The 26,647-nt window shown below is 36.0% G+C and overlaps 2 protein-coding genes across 2 annotated transcripts in view; both read left to right on the top strand.

Moving 5' to 3' along the window:
• Positions 1-1,839, top strand: part of nadka (NAD kinase a) — a 61,139-nt gene extending 59,300 nt beyond the window's left edge. Inside the window, exon 12 of the mRNA XM_058785297.1 lies at positions 458-1,839. Coding sequence (XP_058641280.1) covers positions 458-605 — 148 coding nt within the window. The 3' untranslated portion in view covers positions 606-1,839. The remainder of the gene's footprint in view (positions 1-457) is intronic.
• A 7,333-nt stretch (positions 1,840-9,172) lies between these two features.
• The window catches only part of wdr46 (WD repeat domain 46), a 28,967-nt gene continuing 11,492 nt past the window's right edge, over positions 9,173-26,647 (top strand). Inside the window, exons 1-11 of the mRNA XM_058785296.1 lie at positions 9,173-9,325; positions 9,891-10,037; positions 13,102-13,182; positions 16,297-16,409; positions 17,604-17,691; positions 18,879-18,940; positions 19,643-19,747; positions 22,619-22,769; positions 23,289-23,524; positions 25,099-25,252; positions 25,941-26,091. Of these exons, the coding sequence (XP_058641279.1) occupies positions 9,263-9,325; positions 9,891-10,037; positions 13,102-13,182; positions 16,297-16,409; positions 17,604-17,691; positions 18,879-18,940; positions 19,643-19,747; positions 22,619-22,769; positions 23,289-23,524; positions 25,099-25,252; positions 25,941-26,091 (1,351 nt within the window). The 5' untranslated portion in view covers positions 9,173-9,262. The remainder of the gene's footprint in view (positions 9,326-9,890; positions 10,038-13,101; positions 13,183-16,296; positions 16,410-17,603; positions 17,692-18,878; positions 18,941-19,642; positions 19,748-22,618; positions 22,770-23,288; positions 23,525-25,098; positions 25,253-25,940; positions 26,092-26,647) is intronic.

Here is a 26,647-nt window from a genome sequence, read left to right as displayed (position 1 = left end):
AAATCTATTTATGACATTATTTTTAACAACATCCTCATTTCACAGCATTTTTACACTTTTAACATTACTGTAGCTTTGCAGATAGGTTTCTTGAAGCATCTTGGAGACGTTGTTCTCCACAGTTCTTCTGGATATAGTCTGTGTCAGTTTGTTCTGTTTCTTCATGTCATTCCAGACAGACTGGATGATGATCAGATCAGATCTCTGTGTGGAGCACTGGCTGTTGTCAGACTCCTTGTGCAAACAAAAATCTCACTGGATTATTACAAATAATGGCAAATACAGCTAAATCAGTTACAGATCACGGCCAATCAGAAACCATTTTAACATCATTTAAAATAAATACTTACTGACTGATAAACTTTGTCATGTAATACACTTGTTGTTTAAATTGAGTTCACATTTTGAAAATTCTTGTTTTTTTTAAATGATAATCCTCTCTGTTTTAAATTTATAGTATTACCATCACGACGTCATGTTTCCCTGTTCCTTCCATCTGTTTCCGTGATCCCATGAACGACTGGTTCGAGAGCCTGGCCCAATGTTTACACTGGAATGTTCGTAAGAAACAGAGTCATCTGAGTTCTGAAGAGGAAGAGTTCTGATCACATTCCAAGCTTTTATAGCACTGTCACTTAGATTTTTTGTCTTTCAGACGTTTTAGTACATGCAGTAATGTTTTCTCATGTTTGCCATAATTATCTAAGTGAATCTCATAAAACAATGTCTCATTTCAGCTAAAGAGGAAAAAAATACAAAATTATATTTTGCTTGAAAACTATTTTTAGGACAATTAATATTTTTTCCATTGTGACTTTTGTTTTCCACAAAAACACTTTGTATGTGTGTGTGTGCGTGTGTGTGTGTGTGTGTGTTTGTAAACTCTCATTAGAGAAGTCATTTTCAAATTGTATGCATTATGGCAATGAGAATTCTGTGGAAATGTGTTGGAAAAAGGCATAATTTTCTTCTTATAAAATCCTATTTTCTTCTTTAATTTTTGTGTGAAATGTAACCCCAATATACATGGCCATGTATTCTTGGTGAATTTTGTGAAAATTACTTTTAAATTGATGTCTATTCATTCCATTATGAAGTACTGTCAGTTTTTGGCTAACAGTGTCTTTTAAAAGACTATAGCAATAACTGCATTTTAATATACTGCATTGTGCCTTATAGAGTATTGCATCAAAGTCAGTCAGTTGGGGGAAATTCTTTACAGTATTGGGTGAATGTATTTATGCCGTATTTAGAATGTATTGTACACACTGGTTATCGATATATTACATATCTGAGAATTTTTTATTTATTTATTTTTTTATTGAAACCCCTGGAATTTTTCCATTGGTGTCTTGCAGCCCAACAAACAACTGAATTACCAATGAATTACAATCTGTGCATTGAATATTCAAATATACTGTAATGTTTTATATACAACTACCACAGGAAAAGTATACAATAAAGCCTATCCTATATTTTAGATTGAAATGTAAGCTTTTTATATAAGTAAATAATACAGCTTCATATTCAACAATGGCCTTTTACTCAGTTTACACCATATCTAACCTTTGCTTCTGTGTTTTACGACATCTTGTCAGAAGCCAGTTTTTATTTACTGTCAGAATTTATATTATTATGTAAAAGAACGTTCATAACAAAAATGTTTAAATAATGTTTGTCCTTGTCTCTTACTGTTTTCCAAAGTTGAGTGCAAAATGCATATTTGTCACAACATTTTGTAACTGACAATAATGTATTTTTTGAGACATAACTGTCATTATCCATTCATATTATGTAAGTTGACTTTCATGTTTTTGGGGTTTTTGTTTTTTTTTACAAATTTAGATAATAATAAATTGTAGATGATTGACAAATTTAAATACATTTAAGGCGACTGTTGTGTTTCTTTCCCTCTTTTATTCTTGCCCTCTGTTATATGCTTTATACGATAAAACTCCACTTTATCAGTAGCTTTCTCTTGGTCCATTTAAAAAAGCCATGTCATGCAGTTACTTTGTTTGGCATTTGTTTGCATATAAGCTCTTCCTCCTTCCTTGTTCCTGTAGTCATGTAAGACCCAGCATCATTTCAGAGAAATTTGTTTTTGTAGGAAAAATAGTCAGGCTGTACAAAATAAAACTGCTTTGATATGTAATAATGGGTGTTTGTAAAGGAGGAAAGAAGTTTTTTTTTTTTTGCCCTATGAGTTTCTGGTAACACTTCATATTAAGGTACATATATACTTTTAAGTAGTTACTTATTAGCATGCATATCACTAATATGGCTATTTATTGGCTATTTATTAGTCAGCGCAGGTTTTGCTGGCCCCCATCTTCACACAGATCTTCAACAGATCACTGGAGCTGTGCGAAGTCCCCTCATGCTTCAAACACTCCACCATCATCCCCATCCCATAGAAGCCTCAAATTACTGGACTTAATGACTATAGACCTGTGGCTCTAACATCTGTGGCCATGAAATCATTTGAATTGGTTTTGGCTTATCTGAAGGACATCACTGGACCCTTACTGGACCCCCTGCAGTTTGCCTACAGAGCAAACAGGTCTGTGGATGATGCAGTCAACGTGGGACAGCACTACATCCTGCAACACTTAGACAGACCAGGGACTTATGTGAGGATCCTGTTTGTAGACTTAAAAGCTCCGCTTTTAACACCATCATCCCATCACTCCTCCAGCCCAAATTAACTCAGCTATCCGTCCCCACCTCTGTCTGTCAGTGGATCAACAGCTTCCTGACAGACAGGCAGCAGCTAAAGTTTTGAAAATTCTCATCCAACACCCATACGATCAGCACTGGTGCCCCCCAGGGTTGCGTCCTCTTCCCACTGCTCTTCTCCCTCTACACGTATGACTGCACATCTAAAGCCCCCTCTGTCAAGCTCCTGAAGTTTGCAGATGACACCACAGTCATCGGCCTCATTCAGGAGCTGGCTGTCTGGTGCAGTCTTAACAACCTGGAGCTTAACATGCTCAAAACTGTGGAGATGATTGTGGACTTCAGGAGAAGCCCCCCTGCTCTCCCCCCACTCACCATCATGAACAGCACTGTGACTGCAGTGGAGTCATTCAGATTCCTGGGCACCACAATTTCTCAGGACCTGAAGTGGGTTAATCACATTGAGTCCATTGTCAAAAAGGCCCAGCAGAGGTTGTACTTCCTTCACCAGCTGAGGAAGTTCAACCTGTCACAGGAGCTGCTGAAACAGTTCTACTCTGCCATCATTGAATCTGTCCTCTGCACGTCAATAACTGTCTGGTTCAGCTCAGCTACCAAATCTGACCTCAGAAGACTACAGAGGGTAGTCCGGACTGCTGAGCGAATCATTGGTACAACCCTCCCCACTCTCCAAGAACTGTACTTATCCAGAGTGAGCAAAAGGGCTGGCAAAATCACTCTGGACCCCTCACATCCAGCACACTCGCTCTTTGAACTGTTACCGTCTGGTCGACGCTACAGAGCTCTGAGCACCAGAACGACCAGCACAGGTACAGTTTCTTCCCTCAGGCAATCCATCTCATGAACACTTGACAATAAACGTGGAACACACAACACTATTATACATTATTTATTTAACACACATACTTATTTACATTTCAAATTTGCACATATCATATCTATGAATACATAATTGTCTATATTATATATTGTGTTTTTGCTATTTTGTACATTGTCTATTTTGTATATTTGTATATTACTCTTTTTATTGTCTGTGTCCTGTCCTGTCGCTGTCATTTTGTTGCACTGTGGAGCTTCTATCACTATAACAAATTCCTCGAATGTGTAAACATACCTGGCAATAAAGCTCATTCTCATTAGTGTTTATACAGCACATATTAATGCCTTATGCTGCATGACTATGTTCTACAACTAATAGACCATTAACTAAAAGTTTTTCTTCAATAAACTCCTAACTATGCTTGTTAGGATGTACCAGCGGCCAGTATTCCCTATTCTTTTTCTATTCTATTTACTTATTTTGTGTATACATTATTTATTATATATATAAAGGAGATGTAAGGGGACAAAATAAATAAAAAATAATAAAATGTAATATTCAATTGGTTGATAACTCTCACAGCCATCTGCTGGAGTGCCCATGACAGCCACCAGAGGGCACTGCTTCTGGATCATAGTTTGCTTGTTTTGGACTTCATTTCCCATCACCCTTTGCTTTGATTATACATTCTCATTGTTTCCAGCTGTGTGTTTTTAGTCTTATTAGTTTCCCTATATATGTTCTGTTAGCACTTGTTTGCTTCAGTATTGTTTTCTGTTACCGCTGTGTTGGATTACGTTTGTCATTTGTTTTCTGCCTCTTGCTCTGTTTTTGGATCTTTGTTTTTTTGGGATATTAAAATTATACTTGGATCTTCTATCTTTTCTCCAAGTGATCGGTGACAGAATACTGAAGCCACAACTAATCCAGCATCATGAAGGACAGGTTTCAGCTCCCTGAGAGACAAGTCTGTCTCCAAAGTCTGGATGCACTTCGCCAGCAGGGAGTGGAGGTGCGGGCCTTTGCACCCAGAACTTTTGGATAAGTGCAGAGAGGCTGGATTGTAACATTGGACATTAAGGACATCTTCAACCTCTCACTGGATGAACCCCTTTTGCAATGGGAGATGGAGCTGGAGAAGTCATTGGACTTCTGGAACTTCTCCCAGTATTTGCAGCTTCATCAAGAGGGGAAGGTGAGACACAACCGCCAGAGTCTACCTGCAGGAACTATTCCATCCCCACCTCCCTTATCAAGTCAAGTACAGTACCCTCCATTGATTTCCACACCGAAACGGAGGTCGAGAAAGAGGAGGGCAGCAAAGTCCCAAGTACGGTGGTCCTGGAGGACCTGACTCTTGTGGTCCCAAATCCGTTGGTCCTGGAGGACCCAACTGCTGTGGTCCCAAGTCTTGTGGTCCTGGAGGACCCGACTCATGTGGTCTCAAGTCTGGTGGTCCTGGAGGACCTGACTCCCAAGTTTTGTGGTCCTGGAGGACCCGACTCCTGTGGTCTCAAGTCCGGTGGTCCTGGAGGACCCGGCTCTCAGAGGTCGCTACAGAGTCGCCCGATTTCACTGCTGCTGCCATGATCAAGAAGGCCATCTTTGCCTTTCACCTCATGGCTGTTCTGTGTGTATGGGCTGCCTCAGAATCCACTCATGAACTTGCTCCAGTCCGGGAGACATCAGAGTCCACTCCAGAGCCTACTCAAGTCTACGAGTTTATTCCAGAGTTCGCTCCAGTCTACGAGTCCGCTCCAGAGCCCACTCAAGTTTATGAGTTCAATCCATAGTCAACTCCAGTCCAGGAGTCCCGATGTGGCGGTATCCACTGCAGAACCTCTAGAGGTGGCAGGGGTGTTCAATTCAGCTCCTCTCAAGACAGGGGTATCCACTTATGAACCCCTTTTATCTATCCTGACGAAGTCATGGAGACCATCAGTGAATCCTCTGTCATGTCTCGGCCAGTCTCGGCCCTAGAACCCCAATCATGAACTCTTAGCCCTGCCTATTATCACAAAGACTACCTCTGAATTCATTCAGTGCCTTGTTATGGTCAAGGAGACCATTCCTGAACTGTCTGCCTACCCTGTTACTGTCAAGGAGACCATTGCTGAGCTGTTTGCCTGTCCTATTGTGGCCATCAAAGCTGTTACTAACCTCTCTGTGCTCTTCATAGCAGTCCTGCTGAGTCGCTAGGGGGTTCATGTGCTTTGTCAGCTCCGCCCTTGCTGTCTGGAAAGCTCCTGGCTCTGCCCTGGTCGCCCGCCAGGGTTCCTGTTCAACCGGAGCCTGACTGGTCCATTGCTCCAGCCCCACCCTGGCCGTATGCCGGGTTTCCTGTTTGGTCAGAGCCTCGCTGGTCCATTCCACACAAAGTACTAAGTCATGTTTTGCAAAGGGGTCAAATACTTATTTCACTCATTAAAATGCAAATCAATTTATAACTTTTTTTTAAATGAGTTTTTATGGATTTTTTTGTTGTTATTATGTCTCTCACTTTTCAAATAAACCTACTATTAAAATTATAGACTGATAATTTCTTTGTCAGTGGGCAAACGTACAAAACCTCTAATAACTTATGCAATGGAATCATTTAAGTTTTTTTTTATATATATATTTTTTTATACATTTGCAAAGATGTTAAAAACCTGTTTTTTTTTTTTTTGTTTGTTTTTTGCTTTACTATTATGGTGTACGGAGTGTAGATTGATGTGGGGGGGAAAAAGTAATTTAAAGCAGTTTAACGTAATGAATACTTTTGCAAGGCACTGTACCATGTTCTTCAGTACTGTTTTCTGTTACCCCTGTGTTGGATTACTTTCGTCTTTTGATTTCTGCCTGTTGCTCTGTTTTTGGATCTTTGTTTTTTGGGATATTAAAACTGCACTTGGATATTCTATACTTCCTTCAAGTGATCCGTGACAGATAACCATAAACATTCACCGCGCTAGATATAGCTTGCTGATGATTTTGGAATTTCTGTCAAATACATGGTTATTTACATTTACTTTACATTTACATTTAGTAGACATTTTTATCCAAAGTGACTTACAAATTAGCATAGAACATAGAAGCGATCAAAATAAACAGGAGAGCAATAATATGTAAGTGCCGTGAGTTTCATTTAGCCTAATGCAGTACGCAAAGTTGTTTTAATATACTAAATAAAAAGAAATATTTGTGGTGCAGCGCTGTGAGATCCAGTGTGAAGCACTTGAATTCAACTAACAACACAAATGGCTCAGTGACTTAACCCTCAAAAGCATCCTTCGGGACAAATTTGGGCAAAATCGTATTTATTTTTATTTTTTAATAGTTTCCTTAATCTGAGCGGTACGAGACTTGGCTACTTTTCCTAAGTTTGGCACAAACACACAAAAAAAATTGACTCGAACAAAGAAAAAATAAAATAATTTGTCCTTCATGGACAAAAATAGGCACCCATAGGAAATGAATGGTAAATACTAAAATGCTGCAAGATTTGTTGATGAAAATGAAAAAAAAAAAAAATGAAAAAAAGTCTGGAACATGCTACTTGTTAGGTTTATTGTTTGTTCTTACCTGTTTGGCAACATTTGCTTCCATTTTACTTTTTTGAGTTATTGAAATTTGATGTTTTTTGTTAGAAATAAATGATTACTTTGTCTCCTATTTTGTCTTTTCCTTATAGCATGGTCAGATTTGTCTGAAAGCATATTTTGGTATCTTTCAAAATCAAATGTTTTTTGTTTTGTTTTTTTTATAATAATAATAATTTGTTACATTTATATAGCGCTTTTCTTGGTACTCAAAGCGCTTTACATAGAAGGGGGGAATCTCCTCAACCACCACCAATGTGCAGTATCCACCTGGATGATGCGACGGCAGCCATATTGCGCCAGAACGCCCACCACACACCAGCTTTTTGGTGGAGAGGAGACAGAGTGATGAAGTCAATCAGCAGATATGGGAATGATTAGGAGGCCATGATGGTCAGAGGCCAATGAGCAAATTTGGCCAGGATGCCGGGGTTACACCCCTACTCTTTTTCGAAGGACATCCTGGGATTTTTAATGACCACAGAGAGTCAGGACCTCAGTTTAACGTCTCATCCAAAGATCCGAAGATTTTTAATTCTACACTTTTAACTTGTGATAAAATCTAAAACTTAAGAGGTTAAGTTCATTACAACAATGGTTTATAGATTTTAGCCTATATGCAGCCATTGAGTACGTGGCTATTGATATTTTTGATATTTTGATATTTATATACCATAATATGTCACCAGATGTCATCAAACTCACCAAAATTTTAGGTTTTGGCTGTCTGAACTTACTGGAATGATTTTTTTACTGAAGTATAAGAAATATTAAATATAACATAAAAATAATCATATTTTACATTACAATATGGTACATTTAGAGGTAAATAAGTAAAAAAAACATTAAAAAATCACAAAAAAAACTGTGTTATTTTATCGAAGACAGTGATATGACATTTATTTAAAAAGAAAAAGTGGGATCACAGCTGAGACCTTTGTACCCAAATTTGTCCACAAAGGACAAATTAAGGGCTGCTATACGAAGGATGCTTGAGGGTTAAACTAGTTTAAAGCCAGATGAAACAGCGCTGACAGACAGCAGAAACACTATGCAATGATACATTTACATTTAGTCATTTAGCAGATGCTTTTATCCAAAGCGACTTACAAATGAGGACAATGGAAGCAATCGTGGAAGCAAGGATTTTTAAAATTATATAATATATAAAAAGAAAACAGATAGAATAGAAAAAGAATAGAGCAAGCTAGTGTTAGAGGCTTTTTTGCTTTTGTTAATTGTATAATAAATAAAAAGAAAAGGAATAGATAGAATATAAAAAGAATAGAGATGCTAGTTTTAATAAATTAATAGAGTGCAAGTCTAAAAGGGGCAATTTTTTTAAGAATAGAATTAGAATAGAGATTACTAGAGTTAGTAAGTTAGGGTCAAATAAAGATGGAAGAGATGTGTTCTTAGGCGTTTCTTGAAGCTGCTGGGATTGAGTTGGGCAGGTCATTCCACCAGGAGGGAACATTTAGTTTAAAAGTCAGTGAAAGTGATTTTGTGTCTCTTTGGGATGAACAATTAAGCAACGTTCACCATGCAGAACGCAAGCTTCTAGAGGCACATACCATTTCTCCGATGAAATGCCAGCATGAATTAGTGCACACACAATTTATAATTTTGTTGAAGTGAGATTTGTCACCATATGTCACTCATCAAGAGGAAAATTAATGATTGGGGTTGTTCAGCTCTATACTCCAATATAGGCCTACATGAATAAATTAATATATTAATAAATATTTTATTATTTGTTTGCCTGCATGTCCTGACCATTAACTGACATCAGAAAACCACAAACATGCGAGTGTGTTGTTAAACTATTGAAATATTACTTTAAAATATCTGGGGACTTTAAAAATATATATTTTATATCAGAGGGGTTCTGAAGAATTAGACTGTTACGCATTGTCATGCATGCACTCTGCACAGCATATGAAAGAGAATGATATGAGCTTGCGCTAAACCGAAAACTAAGCGCTAGGTGAAATTAGCCATACAAAAACCTCTTAGCGCCCCAGGACACGGAAACCTTACAAATACGTAGCAACAGCATCTCCACACTCCAGCTCAGTAGGTGGCGGTATTTTACTCTTAAACTGGTTTGCCATCTGCCAATAATCGTTAGAAGAAGACGACACAGTCCTTTCAAACAAAAATGGCTGCGGTCACGCCGGAGATGTTGACGAGTACACACGTGGAGAAAATGAATAAGAAAAAGGTCAATATTATCATTAATTGCTTTGTCTACAGTGTTATCAGCTTTTACTTATAGGCATTAATGTCTTTGTTGATGTCGGATACTCACAGTAAAGGTGTTGTCAAGCAAATAAATAAAAAAAACCTCATCGTTTCTTTATTTCAGTGGTTTATTATATACTATCAATTATACTTTAAAAAGTTTGAAATAATCTTTTATTATTATTAAAAAAAAAAATTAATAAAATGTTTGACTACTGAAAACGCGTCTTGATTCAATGTGGAAACAGAGCCAATGTTAAGTGGATGTAACATAACCAACATGAAAATAAAACAAACACGAATAGAAAGAAGACGACATTTGCAGACACATGGCTGTCTGTATTTCTAAGATCTAGATTTTTCTTTATTATGGACAGTCTTATTTGTTATTTACCCAACAAAGTAAATAAAGTATACCAGGCAGGGACAAATTTGTAATTGTTTCCAAAGAAAAACATTTGCTCCTGATTGAAAGAGTAAAAAAAAAAAAAGATGAATTGATATGTGGAAAGATTTATGAATGTGAATGGCTTTTTCTTACTCAGCCTCCAAAACGCTATTGGGAGGAAACAGAAAACACAGACCAAAGCCAAAGGAGACCAGAGGAAGAACAAGACAAATCTGAGCAGAACCAGAATAAATCAACAGTAAAAGAAAGGTCATTAAAAAGGAAGAATGGTGAACGTCTGGAGGTAAGAGTATTTTCCATTCAGTGAAATATTTTGACAGTAGTTTACCAGTGTCCTAGTAGATGAGAAATTCAAAAATATAAAAAAAAAAGCATGGTATGGCACGGTATGGTTCACTTTTGGGGGGTTTTCCACTTTAAAAAAAGTTTAAGCTTACTGACAAGATGTGCATGACAATCGTAAAGTCAACAAGTTCAGCTGAAGTGCTGTTTTTTCAAATTCTTTTTCAATTGGCCTGTGGGTATATTAGGCTGTGATTTTAAGACTTTTTGTACAGACCTATTATACATCTAATTTTCACCAAACTTTATATGTTCACTTAAGATATAACTGACTGTGTTTACAAGGATACTCGCCAAGACAGGGATTTTGGTACAGTTTTGTTTGTATTTTATCCGTTCATGTGCGAGAAGATGTGAACGCGATTGATATTTTCATGCAGTCTGAGAGGCTGCTTTGGGTGTGTGCACAGAAAACCGTGGACGAGCGCTTAGAGTACTTTCACATCATCTTGTACTTGGCAAGACTTAAAAACGCAGTTCTTATTGTTGAGCTGATACACCTTAAGAAGTCATGCATTTATATAATAAAATAGGTCTATATGATTTTGTAGAACAATAGCTACCAATAACTCCTCGCATAAAATTCAAGGCATTTCTGCACCCCTTTACCTAAATTCACTACTTCAGACTTATGTGCCTCTAGAACAGACCTGGGCATTGTACGGCCCCCGGGCCACATCCGGCCCGCATGAGGTAATTCATGAATCGTGAATTAAAAGTCAATCGCAAATAGGTGTAATTAGGTGTACGCAATACAACCACACTGCTTTTATTTTCAAGGCAACAGCTTGTTTCCTGATAATGAAACAACTTAAAATCAGTTCGAAACTGGTTTTATTTCTGTAAACTCATAAAAACAACAAAGCGTTGCTTTTGTAAAATAATGAAAGCAGGACGCACTTTCTACCATCTCTGAAGCTGGAGCACGTCAGAAAAAAGAACTGAAACTCAGCGTACGGCTGCCTCACAGACATGTGAAATAGGCTAGATCTATAGAAAGTTTAAAATATCTTCTTTTAAACGAACCAATTCAAAAACAAATATTTCCTGATTATTGTAATCTGTATGAAGGTTGCATTTCTCTCTAAAGGCGCGTCCAGTACTCTGGAGATAAGAGAGAATTAATAAATAATTAAAATATCTCCTTTTTTCCTACATATTCATAATTAGGCGACTTTTGCCTGTGCTTGGTGGCAACCTTTATACTTGTGCTTGAGCGCAGAATTTATGTTCATTAGATTATTACCTTTAATATAAACATACGATTAGTTAATAATGACTTAAATGAACGACTAGTTCCGGATAAATTCCGCTTTCAAAACTGTCCGTCCGTAATAGTATTGATTTTTCCTCTGAAACACAAAAACTAATTTATTTAAATAAAAAAATAGGCTATGTAGGCTATATTTTATGTTGTGAATAGCCAACCCTTTCCATTCGGCAGATATTGTTGCTTCTGCTGTGCATTGTAAATCACAGAAAGTCTACAAATAGGTCTACGTTGTCTCCCAAAAACTCGGGTCTTTTTTTGTCACGTCCGTAACGCATGTGTATCCTATTTTCCTCATCGTTTATAGACTGATACTTTACTGATGTCGGGACTCTATTTTCAGCGGTTTAGATATAAAATATAAAGAGATGGTCCAATATAGCTATTGGTAATGAATACATATATGAGTATTTCACGTCCATAATCTTTGAAATACTTGATTTTTCATTCAAAATTGTGATGTTTTTGAAACACTTTAGCTACTGGTATAATTGTGTGCTCCACATTTTCATTGTATGATTGTAATGTTCCATTTATAGAGAAATATAAAATATATTGGGCAGAACTTAGTTAAGTGTATTGGTCCGGCCCTCTGCAACCGCCCAAATTTCTCATGTGGCCCCTTGGGAAAATTATTTGCCCACCCCTGCTCTTGAAGCTTGCGTTCTGCAAGTGAACGGCGCATTATTGTGCATCCCAAAGAGGCACAAAATCACTTTCACTGACTTTTACTTGAACTGTTCCCTCCTGGTGGAATGACCTGCCGAACTCAATCCGAGCAGCTGGGTCCTTAGCCATCTCCAAGAATTGGCTAAAAACACATCTCTTCCATCTACACTTGACCCTGTAACACTAGCACTCTCTATTCTAATTCTATTCTAGCTACTTGTTTTCTTTTTATTTATTATAAAAAATGACCCTCTAACACTAACGTTCTCTATTCTTTTTCTATTCTTTTGACTTGTTTTCTTCATATTTATTTTTAAGAAAAATGAAAATTGACGCTCTAGTGTTCTCTATTCTCTTGTTTTCTTTTTATTTATTATTAAAATAAAACCTTGCTATGTTTACTTCATTAGGCTAACCAAGACTTGTCACAGCACTTACATGTTATTGCTCTTTTGTTGGTTTTGATTGTTTCTATTGTCATCATTTGTAAGTCACATTGGATAAAAGCATTGAAAAAAAAAAAAAGCAGTTGCTAACAAGGAGTTTTTTTTACTAATGTATTTTGTGTTATGGAATAAAATATGAAATTATCTTGAGCTTATGTTAACCACAGACTTTATTTTAGGCATGTAATCAAAAACCCATAGACTTCTGGGAGATGGAACTAAAATGCTTGTTTCTGGGTTTTGGACTACAAAAATATGCCATCCCTGTAGCACTCAGCAGAATAGAAATGCATCATTCAGCTTATCTCACTATAAAGGGCTAACTTGATTACAAATTATCTAGGGACCACTGCTTTAAACATGACATTTCTCATATTTGAATGGCAAAATCATGACATTTAAAATGCACCTTTATTGTTGTTATCAGAAATAATTGCAGTTGATCAATTTAGCCAACATCAAGTCAACATCCTAACTTAAGAAATTGTTTTAATAAAATTTTAATTGTTTTTATTGCACTTTTTATTTTAACATTTGATTTTAATTGTTTTGCTTCAATTGTCTGGCCTGATTTGACCAAATTTGACAGCCCTTTTCATTGGTTTGTGTTGCTAATTTAGAAAAAGGACCCTTTTCCTGGTGAGGCTCCTATACCACATAAGCAGCTCCAGAAGTTTCAGAGAGGAGAGAAATGCAAAGTGGTAAGTCTAAATTATACATAAAAAAAAAAAAAAAAAAAGTGTTATACTTACGACATTGTCAAATTGTTTTCCTATATATTTTTAATATTTCTGTTTTGAGTTTATTTGGCATGTAGAAATGGTTGAAAATCCCTGTAAGCGGTGGGTAATGTGAACAAAATCGCATAACACTATATTGTTTCTGTAAACACTTTTGAAGAAATGTTTAACAATCAGCCCTGAATTTTAGAGTTTTTATTGAAGCAAACTTTAAAAACCTTACATAGGAATGGTGTTAAAACACCAACCGATGCTTTTTTTTTTTAATTACTGGAAATGAAATACCATTGTAATGGTATCTTTAACCAGTGGTATATCTCAATACCAAAGAAAAAACAATTTTTTTTACCTTAACATGTTGATAACCAGAACTGGTGACGAAAACATGAAAGAAACAAAACTTTAAATATAATATAATCATATATAAAGTTGCACACGAACATCTAGGAATGTCCTTTTACTGTTTTCCACAGTAAACACAGTAAATATCTTTTAACATAAACCATAAATTTGACAGTTATTTTAAAGTAAAATTACATATAATTTGATGTTACATCCATTTACATTTTTTTGCTATATATGGCAATTAACGTAGTTTACCAATTAAAGGGATAGTTCACCCAAAAATGAAAATTCTGTCATTAATTACTCACCCTCATGTCGTTCCAAACCCGTAAGACCTTTGTTCATCTTTGAAACACAAATTAAGATATTTTTGATTTTGGAGAGTATCATGCCATTTTGGAGAGCATCACATATGTAAACAATGTATGCTCTTCTGTGTCAGCAGCACCATATGCGGATACGCTATTTACGTTGTTTACACTTTGATCTGAATGTAAACAACATATCCGCGTTCATACGTTGTTTATGTATGCGATACTCTCCAAAATGGCGCTATAGATGTTTTTCCTGAACGCGGAAGTCACGCCTGACTCTTAACCGGAAGGATGCTTTGCATTTCTGGTCTCCAGTGTTTCTAGTCAAATTAGCGTATATTCCGAGCTGATAATCTAATGTTATAAACCTATTAAAATGTTTAAAAAAAAAAACACATGGCTCCATAGCGCCATCAATTTATAGTGTCACAATGACTGTCACTTGTCAGTACCTTACTCCTCAAATTATAATGAGTGTGTAGATGACATGAAGCTGCCGACGTTAGCTACATTAAAAACAGATGGGCACTATGGCCACATACACACTGCAGCTAAATTCGGTTGTCAGTTCACCTTTTACTCCTTAATCGCGTTCTGTACACACATAATTCACTAAAATACGGGAGTGACAACCGCATTCTACAACCGCATTAACTCCCGAAAAATACAGGTAGTGACAACTGCATTTACAGAAATTCTACTCAGTGTGTACAGAACTGAACTGAACAACTAGTTGTTAATGACGTATTTGAACGTGTATCAGAAATGTGTCTTTGTCTGTATGTGAGATGCAAGAAAATAACAGTGAAAGAAGTCTTAATTTAGCACGGGGCTAGCTGGGCTCATGAGCCATGAGTAAAGTGTCAGTGTTGCCAGATCTTCATAGAAAAAAAAAACAAGCACAAAAAAACACTAAAACACCCAAATGCTTTGTTTTATATAAAAAAAAATCATATATCTCATATCCACAACAGACCACTTTATTAACTTCATAAAGTGCCTATCTTTGTGAGATAAGACCAAACAACATGCCTAAAAGCACTTGTAAATATGAGGACATGGCAACACTGCAAGACAGCGCTCTCTAAAGCTGCCTCCCGAGCATAAACAAAACACAGCACGTCTATCAGCGGTAGTTTAGTTAAAATCGACGGACAAAAAGAGTCTTTAGTCAAAAAATGGCACATAACAAACGGCTAAACTTTTATTCACTCCCGCAAGACGACAGAATGTTGTTATGGTTACAAATGCGGTAGTGACTGCTGTTCCGTACACACATGGAACGATAATTAACGGGACTCACTCCCGCATTTAAATGCGGTTGTCACTCCTGAAACTTGTAGTGTGTACGTGGCGATTCTGTACACACACAATTTTCTAAAATACAGGAGTGACAACTGCATTCGGCAACCACATTAACTCCCGAAAATACAGGTAGTGACAACCGCATTTACCGAAATTTTACGCAGTGTGAACGGAACCGAAATTAACAACTAGTTGTTAATGAAATATTTGAACGTGCATCAAAAATGTGTCTTCGTCTGTGTGAGATGCAAGAAAATAACAGTGAAAGAAGTCTTAACCTTAGCACATTTTGACACGGGACTAGTTGTGCTCATGAGCCCTGCGCTAGTGTCAGTGTTGCCAGATCTTCATAGAAAAAACAACAACAACAAACACAAAAAATATATCTCATATCTGCAACAGACCACTTCATTACCTCCATAAAGTGCCTGTCTTTATGAGCTAAGACCAAACAACATGCCTAAAAGCACTTGTAAATATTTGCAAGACAGCGCTCTCTAAAGCAGCCTCCCAAGCATTTATGTTTATAAACAAAACATGTCAGCGGTACTTTTGTTAAAATTTAAAAAGAGTCTTTAGCCAAAAAATGGCAGATACCAAATGGCTAAATTCTTCATCTTCATCTTCAAATTCTTCAGTAATTAATGACAGAATTTTCATTTTTGGGGGAACTATCCCTTTAACAACCACTTTACAGTAATTTTATGTTATGATTGTGAAATAAATTCACAGTCTAGTCTGGAAGATAGTTGTGTATAGAATGTTTTTCAGTACTAAGTGTGTCTTTTTGTGATTTGACAGCTTAAAGTCTGCCACATATATGGAAATGGCATTATATATCAACTTTTCTAGTCTTCTGTTTGGTCACTTAAGTTTTTTTCATACACCAAACTTCAAACCCAATAATGCCATCGCTTGCAGCATGGATGTGAGCACACAAGTACATTATAAAAATGTGAACACATTTTTTTTCCCTTGTGCAATATCGTGGGGGTAAAACCTGACCTGGCCAAACTTTTAGCAGATATTGTGAGATTCACCTCACATCTGAATCAGTACAAGGACTGCTTTTCATGTTTTCAAGTTTTTTTACTCTGTTTTTATGTGTCAGCCTGCAGGAGCCTGTAAAAGGCTGAAAGAAGTCACTGCGTCCTCGGAGGCCATGTCTGAACACGCTCAGAAACAGGCTGCAAGATATGATCTTTTACTTCCAGAGGATGCTGGGTAATGCAGTTCACATATTGTCATTCTTTTTTTTTTCATCTGCCACATTGACTGTAAACCCTTAGAAGTATTAAAAGAATAGTTCAACAAAAAATGTAAATTATGTTATTACATCACCTTCATATCATTTCAAATGACTTTCTTACGTGTAACACAAAATGAGAACGGAGATTGTGAATGCCCAAGCTGCCCTATTTCTATACAATAAAAGCCAATGTGGACTGTGATTGTTAATATAAGCACAAGAAAAGTTGTCCATGTGGCTTTTGTGCTATATTTCAAGTAGGGGTCGACCGATATGGATTTTTTGATTGGTGATGCTGATGTCTTAGACAGCAGGGACACGCTATTTAATATAAAGATAGCAAAAACACATTTATAACAGTTTGTGAAAAGTTTTGAAAAATTGAAACATTTTTGTTAACTCCTGCCTGGGGTTCAATTGTTAGGGTTCAATTCAAAAAGAGGAACGCTCACGCGCACTCATTTTTATGCAGTCAAATAATTTATTAGTCAGAAGTGTTTAACAGAGACGGTAAACTAATGAAGACAGGGAATGGGAGCTCCGTGCACTCAGGTGCTGGTGGTCTCGTCGCCATCAAAGTAACATATTGGCCAAACAAAAATATTAGCCAATATATCTGTTATATCTTGTTTGAAAATATATTGATATGTCTTACAAACAGTGTTTCTAAATGTGTTCCACAAATAAAGAAGTTCTGCAACTTATTCTCTGAACATTATGTCCCAGGGTTAAGTTTACATCAGAAGTATCCATCGCATACATTTTGTTTATTTATTTATCTTTTCAGTAGTCTATATTAAAGAAATGGCTAAAAATAAATAAAGTTCAGCCATATTATCTTTTCAAGTACAGACTGTTATTGCAGTTTTACTTTTTTATGTTTTAATTTATATGTTTAGCATCAAACATTTCAATACCCACTAATAAAAGGTTTATGTTAATCAACCAAGAGTTTGGGGTTTATGTGATGTAAATTTAACCCTGCTTTCTGGACTCTCTCCCCAAAAGCCTTGCCCATTCAAGTATTGCATAGAAAAGGTCAGCTTGGACATTTTGTAAAACTACTGCTTGTTTGTTAAACTATTCTTATTGTATTCATCTTGATTAGTAAATACACACACAAAATAAGTACACACACACAGAGCTCATAACTGTCTGTCTGTCATCAGCCTCCTGGAAGGAGATGAGGATGAAGACACAAATACAATCTCTCAAGATGACATAGCAGATGCAGTGGACATCACTTCTGGATCAAAGGTGATCGGTCAACGATTTGTTTTGAACATTCCTGTGTATTATTAACCTTACTGTATTTTGTAGAGCTTGAAAATCGATGTTGAAATTAACCAAGTATGTGGTTTCAATATCCCCTTTCACACCATTAAGATATCATAAACAGGGCTTTTTCAAAAGAACTGGTAATCAGTTCTGACAAATTTCAATTATTAGAAGTTGTTGCATTACCAGTAAATTAACAGCATATTGCTTTGTTTGAACATTGCTGTGGTTGAAGGCATGTGATAGTATTGTACCATGTCTCGTGTTATTAACAGCAAACATGTTCTGTGTAATCAGCCCTTTACGGCTGTTACTCAGATGTCAAAAATGTTGTCAAATTGGGCAGTAGATGAAAGTAAAGCACTTCTCATCCAGGCGGACGAAGAAAATGGTGCAGCATAATTTCCGATGATTAACGTCACGGAGTTTCATCACAGTGTTTTGATGCTGATGTATAATGGTCTGGAACTGGTAAAAAGATGGTTCGCTGTTGCTTGTGTTGGCAGTATACGTATAATGGTGTATTTACCAGAAAAGTCAGCCAGGTAATTTTATGTTAATTTATTGGGTTTAATGTGTGAAAGGGGCTAATACATTTCACAGATGGAGGATTTCATTGTTGCTTTGGGATTAATATTAGCATTAATATTTTAATTGCAAAAAAGCAATATCATTTTTATCAGACTTTTTTTTTGTTGTGCCCCTATCTGATTTTAAGATGATTATTGTGTGCTTTCAGGGCATCCAAGATGTAGGTGACTTTAGCATAACAGTAAATATGATTTTTAGCTGAAACCATGGGCCTTGGTGATGTGCCTTGCCACATAGATTTTGTGTACAGTATAAGAATTCAGTCATCCAGGTCATTAAAAAAGCACAGGTAAAGGCTTACATGAACAGTCTGTCCTCCTTAGATTTATCAGTGGAAAGTGTGTTGCATTATTTGTTGTCCAGGTAACTACTCTCTTGTTTTTGGACTATAGTTAATGTGGATCACTGAGCCATACACAGCAGTGTTTTTATTTTATTTTTTCCGTCTTGCAAAAGTACTGCAGTCGTCTAGAGATATGTAACATCTGTCAAAAATGATATGTTTAAGGTGAGCAAACATATGTAAATGTAGTGTAAAATATTTGATTCGTTTTTTTCTTTCTATCTCCCTACAGTACTTCAACTTGCATCTTTCCCAGTTTGGCCCGTATAGGCTTGACTACAGCAGAACTGGACGGTATGTGCTAAAGAATTATATATTTATTAAAACAGACAATTTTAGTTATGGCATATTACAAATATAGCATTACATTAATATCACAGAAGGCATTTGAACTTTCTGCTTGATACTTCAGTTCAGAATGGATAGTTTAATAGATGTATTATCAGGTTCAAGGGTCAGTGACAAATAAGAACCTTTAGAAACCTTTAGAAATCTAGTGTTAAACATGTCAATACATTCTCAATGTATATTGTTTGTCTCACTGTACCTTGTGTAATATCCTGACAGTTGGTTTTGTTAGCACTTTGTTTGGATTATACTCATTCTGATTATACTCACTCTTTACACATTCTGTGCACCTTCTTTACTATACATTTTGGAGCCTAGTAATTACACAAAGGCATTTTGAAACCATTATAAATATGTTAACAACAAATTCCTGTGATTAGATATTTTTATTGACAGACCCTTTTTTTTAAATCCTGTATATCACTGTTTTCTTGTGCTTTACCATTTAAGAACCTTTTTCAAAAATTTAAAATCAAGAACATCTCAGGACATTTGCATCAGGACACCTTGGGCATCTTAATCCAGACACTGAAAACTCATTATATGCTTATTATAGGGAAATGTTTATTGAGATCATTGCATGAATTGCATTTTCATTGTATTTATTAAAAAATTACAGATCCATAAAAATGTATTTGTCTGCAACAGGCATCTACTAGTGGGTGGAAAGAAAGGTCATGTGGCCTGCATGGACTGGCAAACCAAAGACCTCATGTGTGAGATGAATGTCATGGAAACGGTGAATGATGTCAAGTGAGTGCACATTCATTAAGACATATCTTTTGATTTTCTGGCACACATTCTTCACGTTGTAGCAGCCATTATTACTGAAACAAAGTCCTAACTTTCAAATTCTGTCAGTTTTATTATGAAATTGTTTAATTCTCCACTGTTTAATATAGTGTGACATTTTAGCATAAAATTAACATGAATGAACATGAGAATGCATGTTAAAAGAGAGCACAACTTACTGAAATGCATCATGTCTCATGTAATCGCTCAATCTGTTTAACTGCGGAAAGACCCCAGTGAAACAGTTTGTGAAGAATGTCAGCAGCTTTGCATTTACCTAAGAAAAGTCATTCAGTAATAAACACGTTATTCACTTAAGTTTGGGATACACTTAACAGCTAACTGAAACATTCTTAAACTGGTCTCAATGCACTTAGATACTGTTTCCAGCGATTGAAGCAGATTCTAGTCTTTGGCAATCATAGAGTAGCACAAACCTAATGACTAATCACAAATCTAATGGAGTCAGTCCACTACACAACACACTTAACTAGTGTGAGTCATAACAGACACTTTCTACCGTGGCCGAGAAGTGCAAAACAAATCACAATTCTGAAAACAAAATAACAAATTACAAACGTAAATGCAAATCTAAAAAACAAAATAACAATTCCGAAAACATTATAACAAGTCAGAAAACACAATGACAAATCAGACAAAGGTATAATAGAATAGAATAGATTACTCACCGCTGACTGGACGAGACATCTTTCAATCAAGGTATACATTAAGTATAGTGGTAGAAAGTTCGGAGATAGTCTTAAAGTAACACAGTTGAAATGTATTGTATGAATTGCCCTTACTGTGGAATAAAAAAAAAAATATGCATGTAAATTTACAACACTGTACTTATATTACCTTAGAATCAGATTACAAAAAAACTAGTTAACGCTAATGGGAGGGTGTTTCTAATAGCTACAGTGTCTGGGAGTGACGGTAAATTTGTTCTCTCTTCTGCCTGCTGTTGTTGTGCCCATTTTCGACCCCCTGCCCCCCACCCCTAATCCTACCAATACTAGGGGGGTAATAATCTGGCAGGGGTCAAAATTGGGCACAACACCGTTCAGTCTCTTTCTCTTCGTGAAGTCGTGAAAACACTATTGTGGCAATTTTCCTTTGCTATTTGAGCAAATGGAAACAAACAAAATAAAAACAGGCGTGTGAAATTGAGATTTTTGTGGGCCAGATAGAATTTAAAGGGGAGAATACAACATATTAAGAGTTGAACAGTCTTTTTATTAAGAAAATTAAACTAGAATTGAGTTATATCAAACGGCATTAAGGGTGCTATCACACTTGTTCGATTGATGTCAGAGTTAGGTTCGTTTGGATGATGAACGCTGTCTTCCGAGCTCGGGTGAGCACCGTCGAAACATACCCGAGTCCGCTTAAGGGTGGTCTGGGGTACGGTTCATGTGAACTCCGGTTCACTGCTGATGTGAACGCAATCGTACCAAATCATGGAAGTGAACCGCTATTAATGACGCATTATTTGATTAAAAAAATTGTGTGTTTTTGTCAAGTCAAGTCACCTTTATTTATATAGCGCTTTTAACAATACAGATTGTGTCAAAGCACTTAACAGTATCAAATTGGAGGATAGAGTGTCAGTAATGTATAATGATAAGATTAAACACTCAATTTTCAGTTAAAGGCATTTCATTACTGAATTCAGAGATGTCATTGTCTAGCTCAGTTTAGTTTAAATAGTATCTGTGCAATCAAATCGGCGATAATCGCTAGAAATTAAGTGTTTTTGTGTGTGTTTTACTCACTTTCCTGACGAGCGTGACTGACGCGCTGCAAGCAGAAAGCTGTATCTCATTTCATTTTCATTGTGTTTTCTGACTTGTTAAAAAAATTTGTAGGAATTGTTGTAGTGTTTTCTGAATTATTTTGTTTTTTAGATTTGCATTTGTAATTTGTTATTTTCTTTTCAGAATTGTGAATTGTTTTGCACGTCTCGGCCACCGTAACTTTCTGACCAAAAATCTAAAGTCTCAATGTGCAAGATCTTGTACCAAAACAAACATCAATGTCAGCAGACAGCTGGCAATGTTTTTTTTGCTTTGCAATTTGTGCAGAAAAATCCCATTGTATTGTTTACCCACACTCCCACTACACCGCAGACAACAGGTTTTATTTAATTATTGAAATGTTTTATTGGATTATTGAATACTCATTATATTTTACTTTACTCGTTCTTCAGTATTTAATGTATATTTGATTACATCCATCGTAAGAACAAGTTTTAATAACAGCCACCGTTAAAATGTTTATATTAAAAAAAATAAATAAATAAAAGGATTGGAGTAGAAACACTTATTGCTATTATGTGCAATTTAAATGTTTGAATGCAAGTAGTTAATTTTAACCTTTGATATTACAGTAGAGTACTGACAGATTCCCCTATAAAGTTCACAGCATTTTTACTGAGAAAAATGTACATGAGCTGCGCCTGATACATATCCAAATTAATTGATATCAAATTGAATCAAGATCAGTTGGATCAAATTGCAAGCTCATGAACTGAAAGAAAATCAAATTGTGTGTATGCCATGATATATTGGTATCAATCAATATCGCAACTTAAACCTGTATATATTTCTGCTTCCGTTACCGACTCTCTGCATGAGAGTGATCAGTGAACTTCAAAGAAAGTCTAATGTTTTTTGTTTGTTTTTTTTTGTCTTGTCAAAGACTTTCAAATACTTTATTTAGGGTTTTTATCACAATACCTTCCTATCCTTCACCCTTGTGCTTTTGTAATGAGTAATTGTCTCATTTTGGTCTTATTTAAAGCTCACTCTGCACTCTTCATTCTTCCTCCAGGTGGCTTCATACAGAGGCCATGTTTGCTGTGGCACAGAAGAGATGGCTCTATATCTATGACTCTAAAGGTGTGGAGCTCCACTGTGTGAAGAAATTCAATGACGTCTTAAGAATGCAGTTTCTGCCCTACCACTTCCTACTCGCCACAGCGGTGCGTCAACAAGTGCTTTTGGCAAAACTTTGAACTTCTTTAAGGTTTTAACACTGCAGCCAATTCCAAATACAAATGAGAAGTGAAAGTAATGAAAAAAGTTCTGTTAGTGTCGTCATGTCAATATACAGCTTATCTACATTGTTTGCTATAATAACTGATATAGGACTGGGGAGTAGCTGTTAGTGTAGAAAGAGAGAACGCGAACTGGACATTTGGCTTCTAGTCATGTTCCTCATAACCCCTCGCCCTGTAATTAAGTAGCTTCTGCAGCAGAAGCAGTACTGTACATGTACAACAACAACAACAAAATGAAATTTACTCAAAACCAATGATCTGATTGACTTCAATGTTGGCATGCAGTGTCTTTGTCTGAATTATCATATTATCATAATCAATTATGAAATGTATCTTGAGAAACATGGCTTTTGACTGTAATATGTCAAAAAAGGAAAGAAAAAAAACTCTAATTACTTTAAAACAGGTTTTCCATATGCCAATTATAATTTCACCTTTCAGAGTGCTACAGGGTTTCTGCAATATCTGGATGTATCGGTTGGTAAAGAGGTTGCAGCCATCTGCACAAAAACGGGACGGCTAGACGTGATGGCACAGAATCCCCATAATGCAGTAATTCACCTGGGCCACCCAAATGGCACCATTAGTCTGTGGTCGCCCAACCAGAAAGAGCCACTTGCAAAGATGTTGTGTCATCGGGGTGCTGTTCGTTCCTTAACAGTGGATAAAACTGGCACGTGAGTATCACAAAGCACAAGGGGGGGTGGGGGTGACTAACAGATGACTATTCAATCATGAATCCCGGTTCATTACTTAAAAGCGATTACTTAAAAACTGAGACATTAATTAATTTTTATCATATGTACTGGCAGATGAAGATTGTTGTTGGGCTTTGGCTCTTCTGCGTGTATAAATAAAATGTTTTGAGGTGACTAATGACATCAAAACTAGGGCTGCATGATGTTGGAAAAGACTAACATTTTAGAATATTTAGATTTTCTGAGATTATTGCAATATGACTGAATACAAAAATTTTCACCAGATTGAATAGCTTTATTTGGATAGAATGACTAGTAGGGTGATTGTTTTGAGAAGTGCATTTACATAGAAAGCTAAATAAATACATACATACAAAAGGTTTTTACTTGTCCTGTCAAACATTTCACTGGCCCAGCCACAAGAAAAAAAAAGAGAAGAATATAAGTTTCTATCAAAATATGCAACTTAGACATGAACAAATCATGATTTAATTTAACCCTCAGAATGAGTCTTCAATGAAGCTATGAGACTAATTAAATGCACCATTTAGCTACAATTTGGAGGTATTACTTGTGTTTCTTGTGTTGGGGATTCCCTTCTGTGGCCAGTCACAATGGACATTGATTAATTAGATGCAGAACGTTGTAGGCTGGATGAAGTTTGAGGTGGACAAAGACATAATTGGAGACGCAGCTTTGCAGAAAATCTTAACATAGAAAACAAGACTCTTGTTGGAAAAAGACAAGAAAGTGAGATGAGAGTAGTTAGATGGCTTGCTTATTCATGTTAATAGATTAGACTTCTCCACTCAAGATTCGTTGGCTGTGAGTTTGGACACATCCTTAATGGGATCCTAACTAATTACACATTGTTTTTGCTTGGAGTGTTATGCTTCTCCTCCCCTCGCATAAATCAGTCTTCTTAGTCACATGGTTCCTAGTTTTCCTGGTCTTGCAGAATACAATTTAGACATGACTTCTATAATGAGAGTATGATACAATTTATCAAGAATAGATGATATCAACAATTGAGAAATAGTTTATAATTCATACCAATATAATAACCCATACCAAACATCACATACTTTCTATAAACCTACCTATGTATTTTATGCTATACATTCATCCATATGTGCCAAAAAGTAATAAAAACATAAACATTACATTCTAAAAAAAAATAAAAAAATAAATACAGGTGAGGATATAACTGTAAAATTCATTCACTGGGTAAAACATTTCTTTAAGGCTTTAAAAAGCACCTGTGAAAGCACCTGACAAGCAATCCGTGTTAAACTATATGCTAATGAGTTTGTTTGAAATGCTTCATACATTTTTTATGTTTAGGACAACTAGGGTTATGCACTTTTCCTGCAGCAGCTCATTCTGTGTCATCTGCTGATTTTGTCCATATGCATTCTTCACTACTGTAAAGTGACTTGTCAGATGTTTTTTTATTTATTTATTTATTTATTTTATTGTTAAATTTGTTTCAGCCCTAGATCATACTTTACATTCCCTTTATTTATACCAGTAAAATATTTTGATTATTGCAGGTACATGGTGACATCGGGTCTGGACAGGAAGATAAAGGTGTATGATATCAGAGCTTTTAAACCTCTTCACTCCTGTTTCCAACCTGCTGGAGCCTCTTGCTTATCTTTAAGCCAGAGAGGACTACTCAGTGCTGCTACTGGAGATATTGTACAGGTAGTGTACATATACACACAAGTAAAATTTTCTGGAATTTTTTGTTGTTGTTGCTTGCAAAGAGCAGTCCTAAACCCAACCCTTTAAAGGGGGCATGAAATGGAGAATCAAAATATTCTCGATACTTACACAAAAAAGAGGTTACTCTACAGTAAAAACATACTGCACACTTTGCATAGCCTTTCTAAAAATCTGAATTTTTAAATTAGAAATGTCCTCAGAGACAAGGCAGGTAAGTACATTTATTTTTAATCTTACATTGTGTTTGTAATAAACGTCAAACCAGCGTTTAATGCTTTTAGAACACCTAGCGTATCATTGTTTGAGTTTTGTTAATACAATCAGAGTACAAACAGCATCTTGATTTTCAGCAACAGATTTTTCATTTTTGTGGGTGTATAAACTATATATATATATATATATATATATATATATATATATATATATATATATATATATATATATATATATATTAGTTTGAAATGTTACGTAGAGATAATTTGAAAGAGACAAAGAAACTGCATAAAGTACATCACATGTATGCTTTCTCTCCTGAAGATGCACACGAGTTGCTGTTAAGAATACTTAGAAGTTTCACAGCAATGGAATATTGTAATATTACGATATTGTAAATTAGAGTTACAATAACTATTATTACAATAACAGAGCTGTATGTTTGTATCCATAGGTTTATCAGAACGTTTTGGGAAGCAGTCCAGTCTCCAAACCCTACATGGCTCACCGCCTTCGAGGGCAAATTTGGGGTCTTGCGTACTGCCCCTTTGAAGATGTTCTGGGAATTGGACATGGAGAGGGCTTCACCAGCATGATTGTACCAGGTAAGACAGGAATACATGTTCACACAAAGGACATGTTCACTCCTTCGTACCAGGAGTCTACATTTAGTCAGTTGCATTTCATGGATGATGGACAAATGAGCTCAGTTCCAAAACCCAGTGAGGTACCTGCATATACTGTAAGACCTGTTCACACTGCCAGTGAAACACAGCAACAAATATGATCCCATTTATTTTCAACAGACACAAATGACATTGGCCATTGCTGTCAGGATGTAGGCGAGTCCAACGACATTACAAATGTTTAACTTAATGCAAAGGAGCAGCAGCTTTCAGGGTTTAAGTCTGTGAAGCATGTGTGATCCATCAGATAATCACGGTTTCTGTTTGCCTTGAATTGCAGCAGAAATTCAAAAGTTCATAAAGTAAGGGCATTAAATGTTGCAATACAAATATTTAAACATCCTGAAGTCAAAATACATTTACTTCAGATGCAAAATGATATGAAGATATGAAGTCTTGTTTTCTGAGAAACTGGACAAAATTAAGTGATTTTGTTTTAATGACGAACAAATGTGTTAATAAATACTTGTAAATA

Source organism: Onychostoma macrolepis, chromosome 08 (genome assembly GCF_012432095.1).
Source record: "Onychostoma macrolepis isolate SWU-2019 chromosome 08, ASM1243209v1, whole genome shotgun sequence".
NCBI classification, from domain to species: domain Eukaryota; kingdom Metazoa; phylum Chordata; class Actinopteri; order Cypriniformes; family Cyprinidae; genus Onychostoma; species Onychostoma macrolepis.
This window is presented reverse-complemented; position numbering and strand designations above follow the sequence as displayed.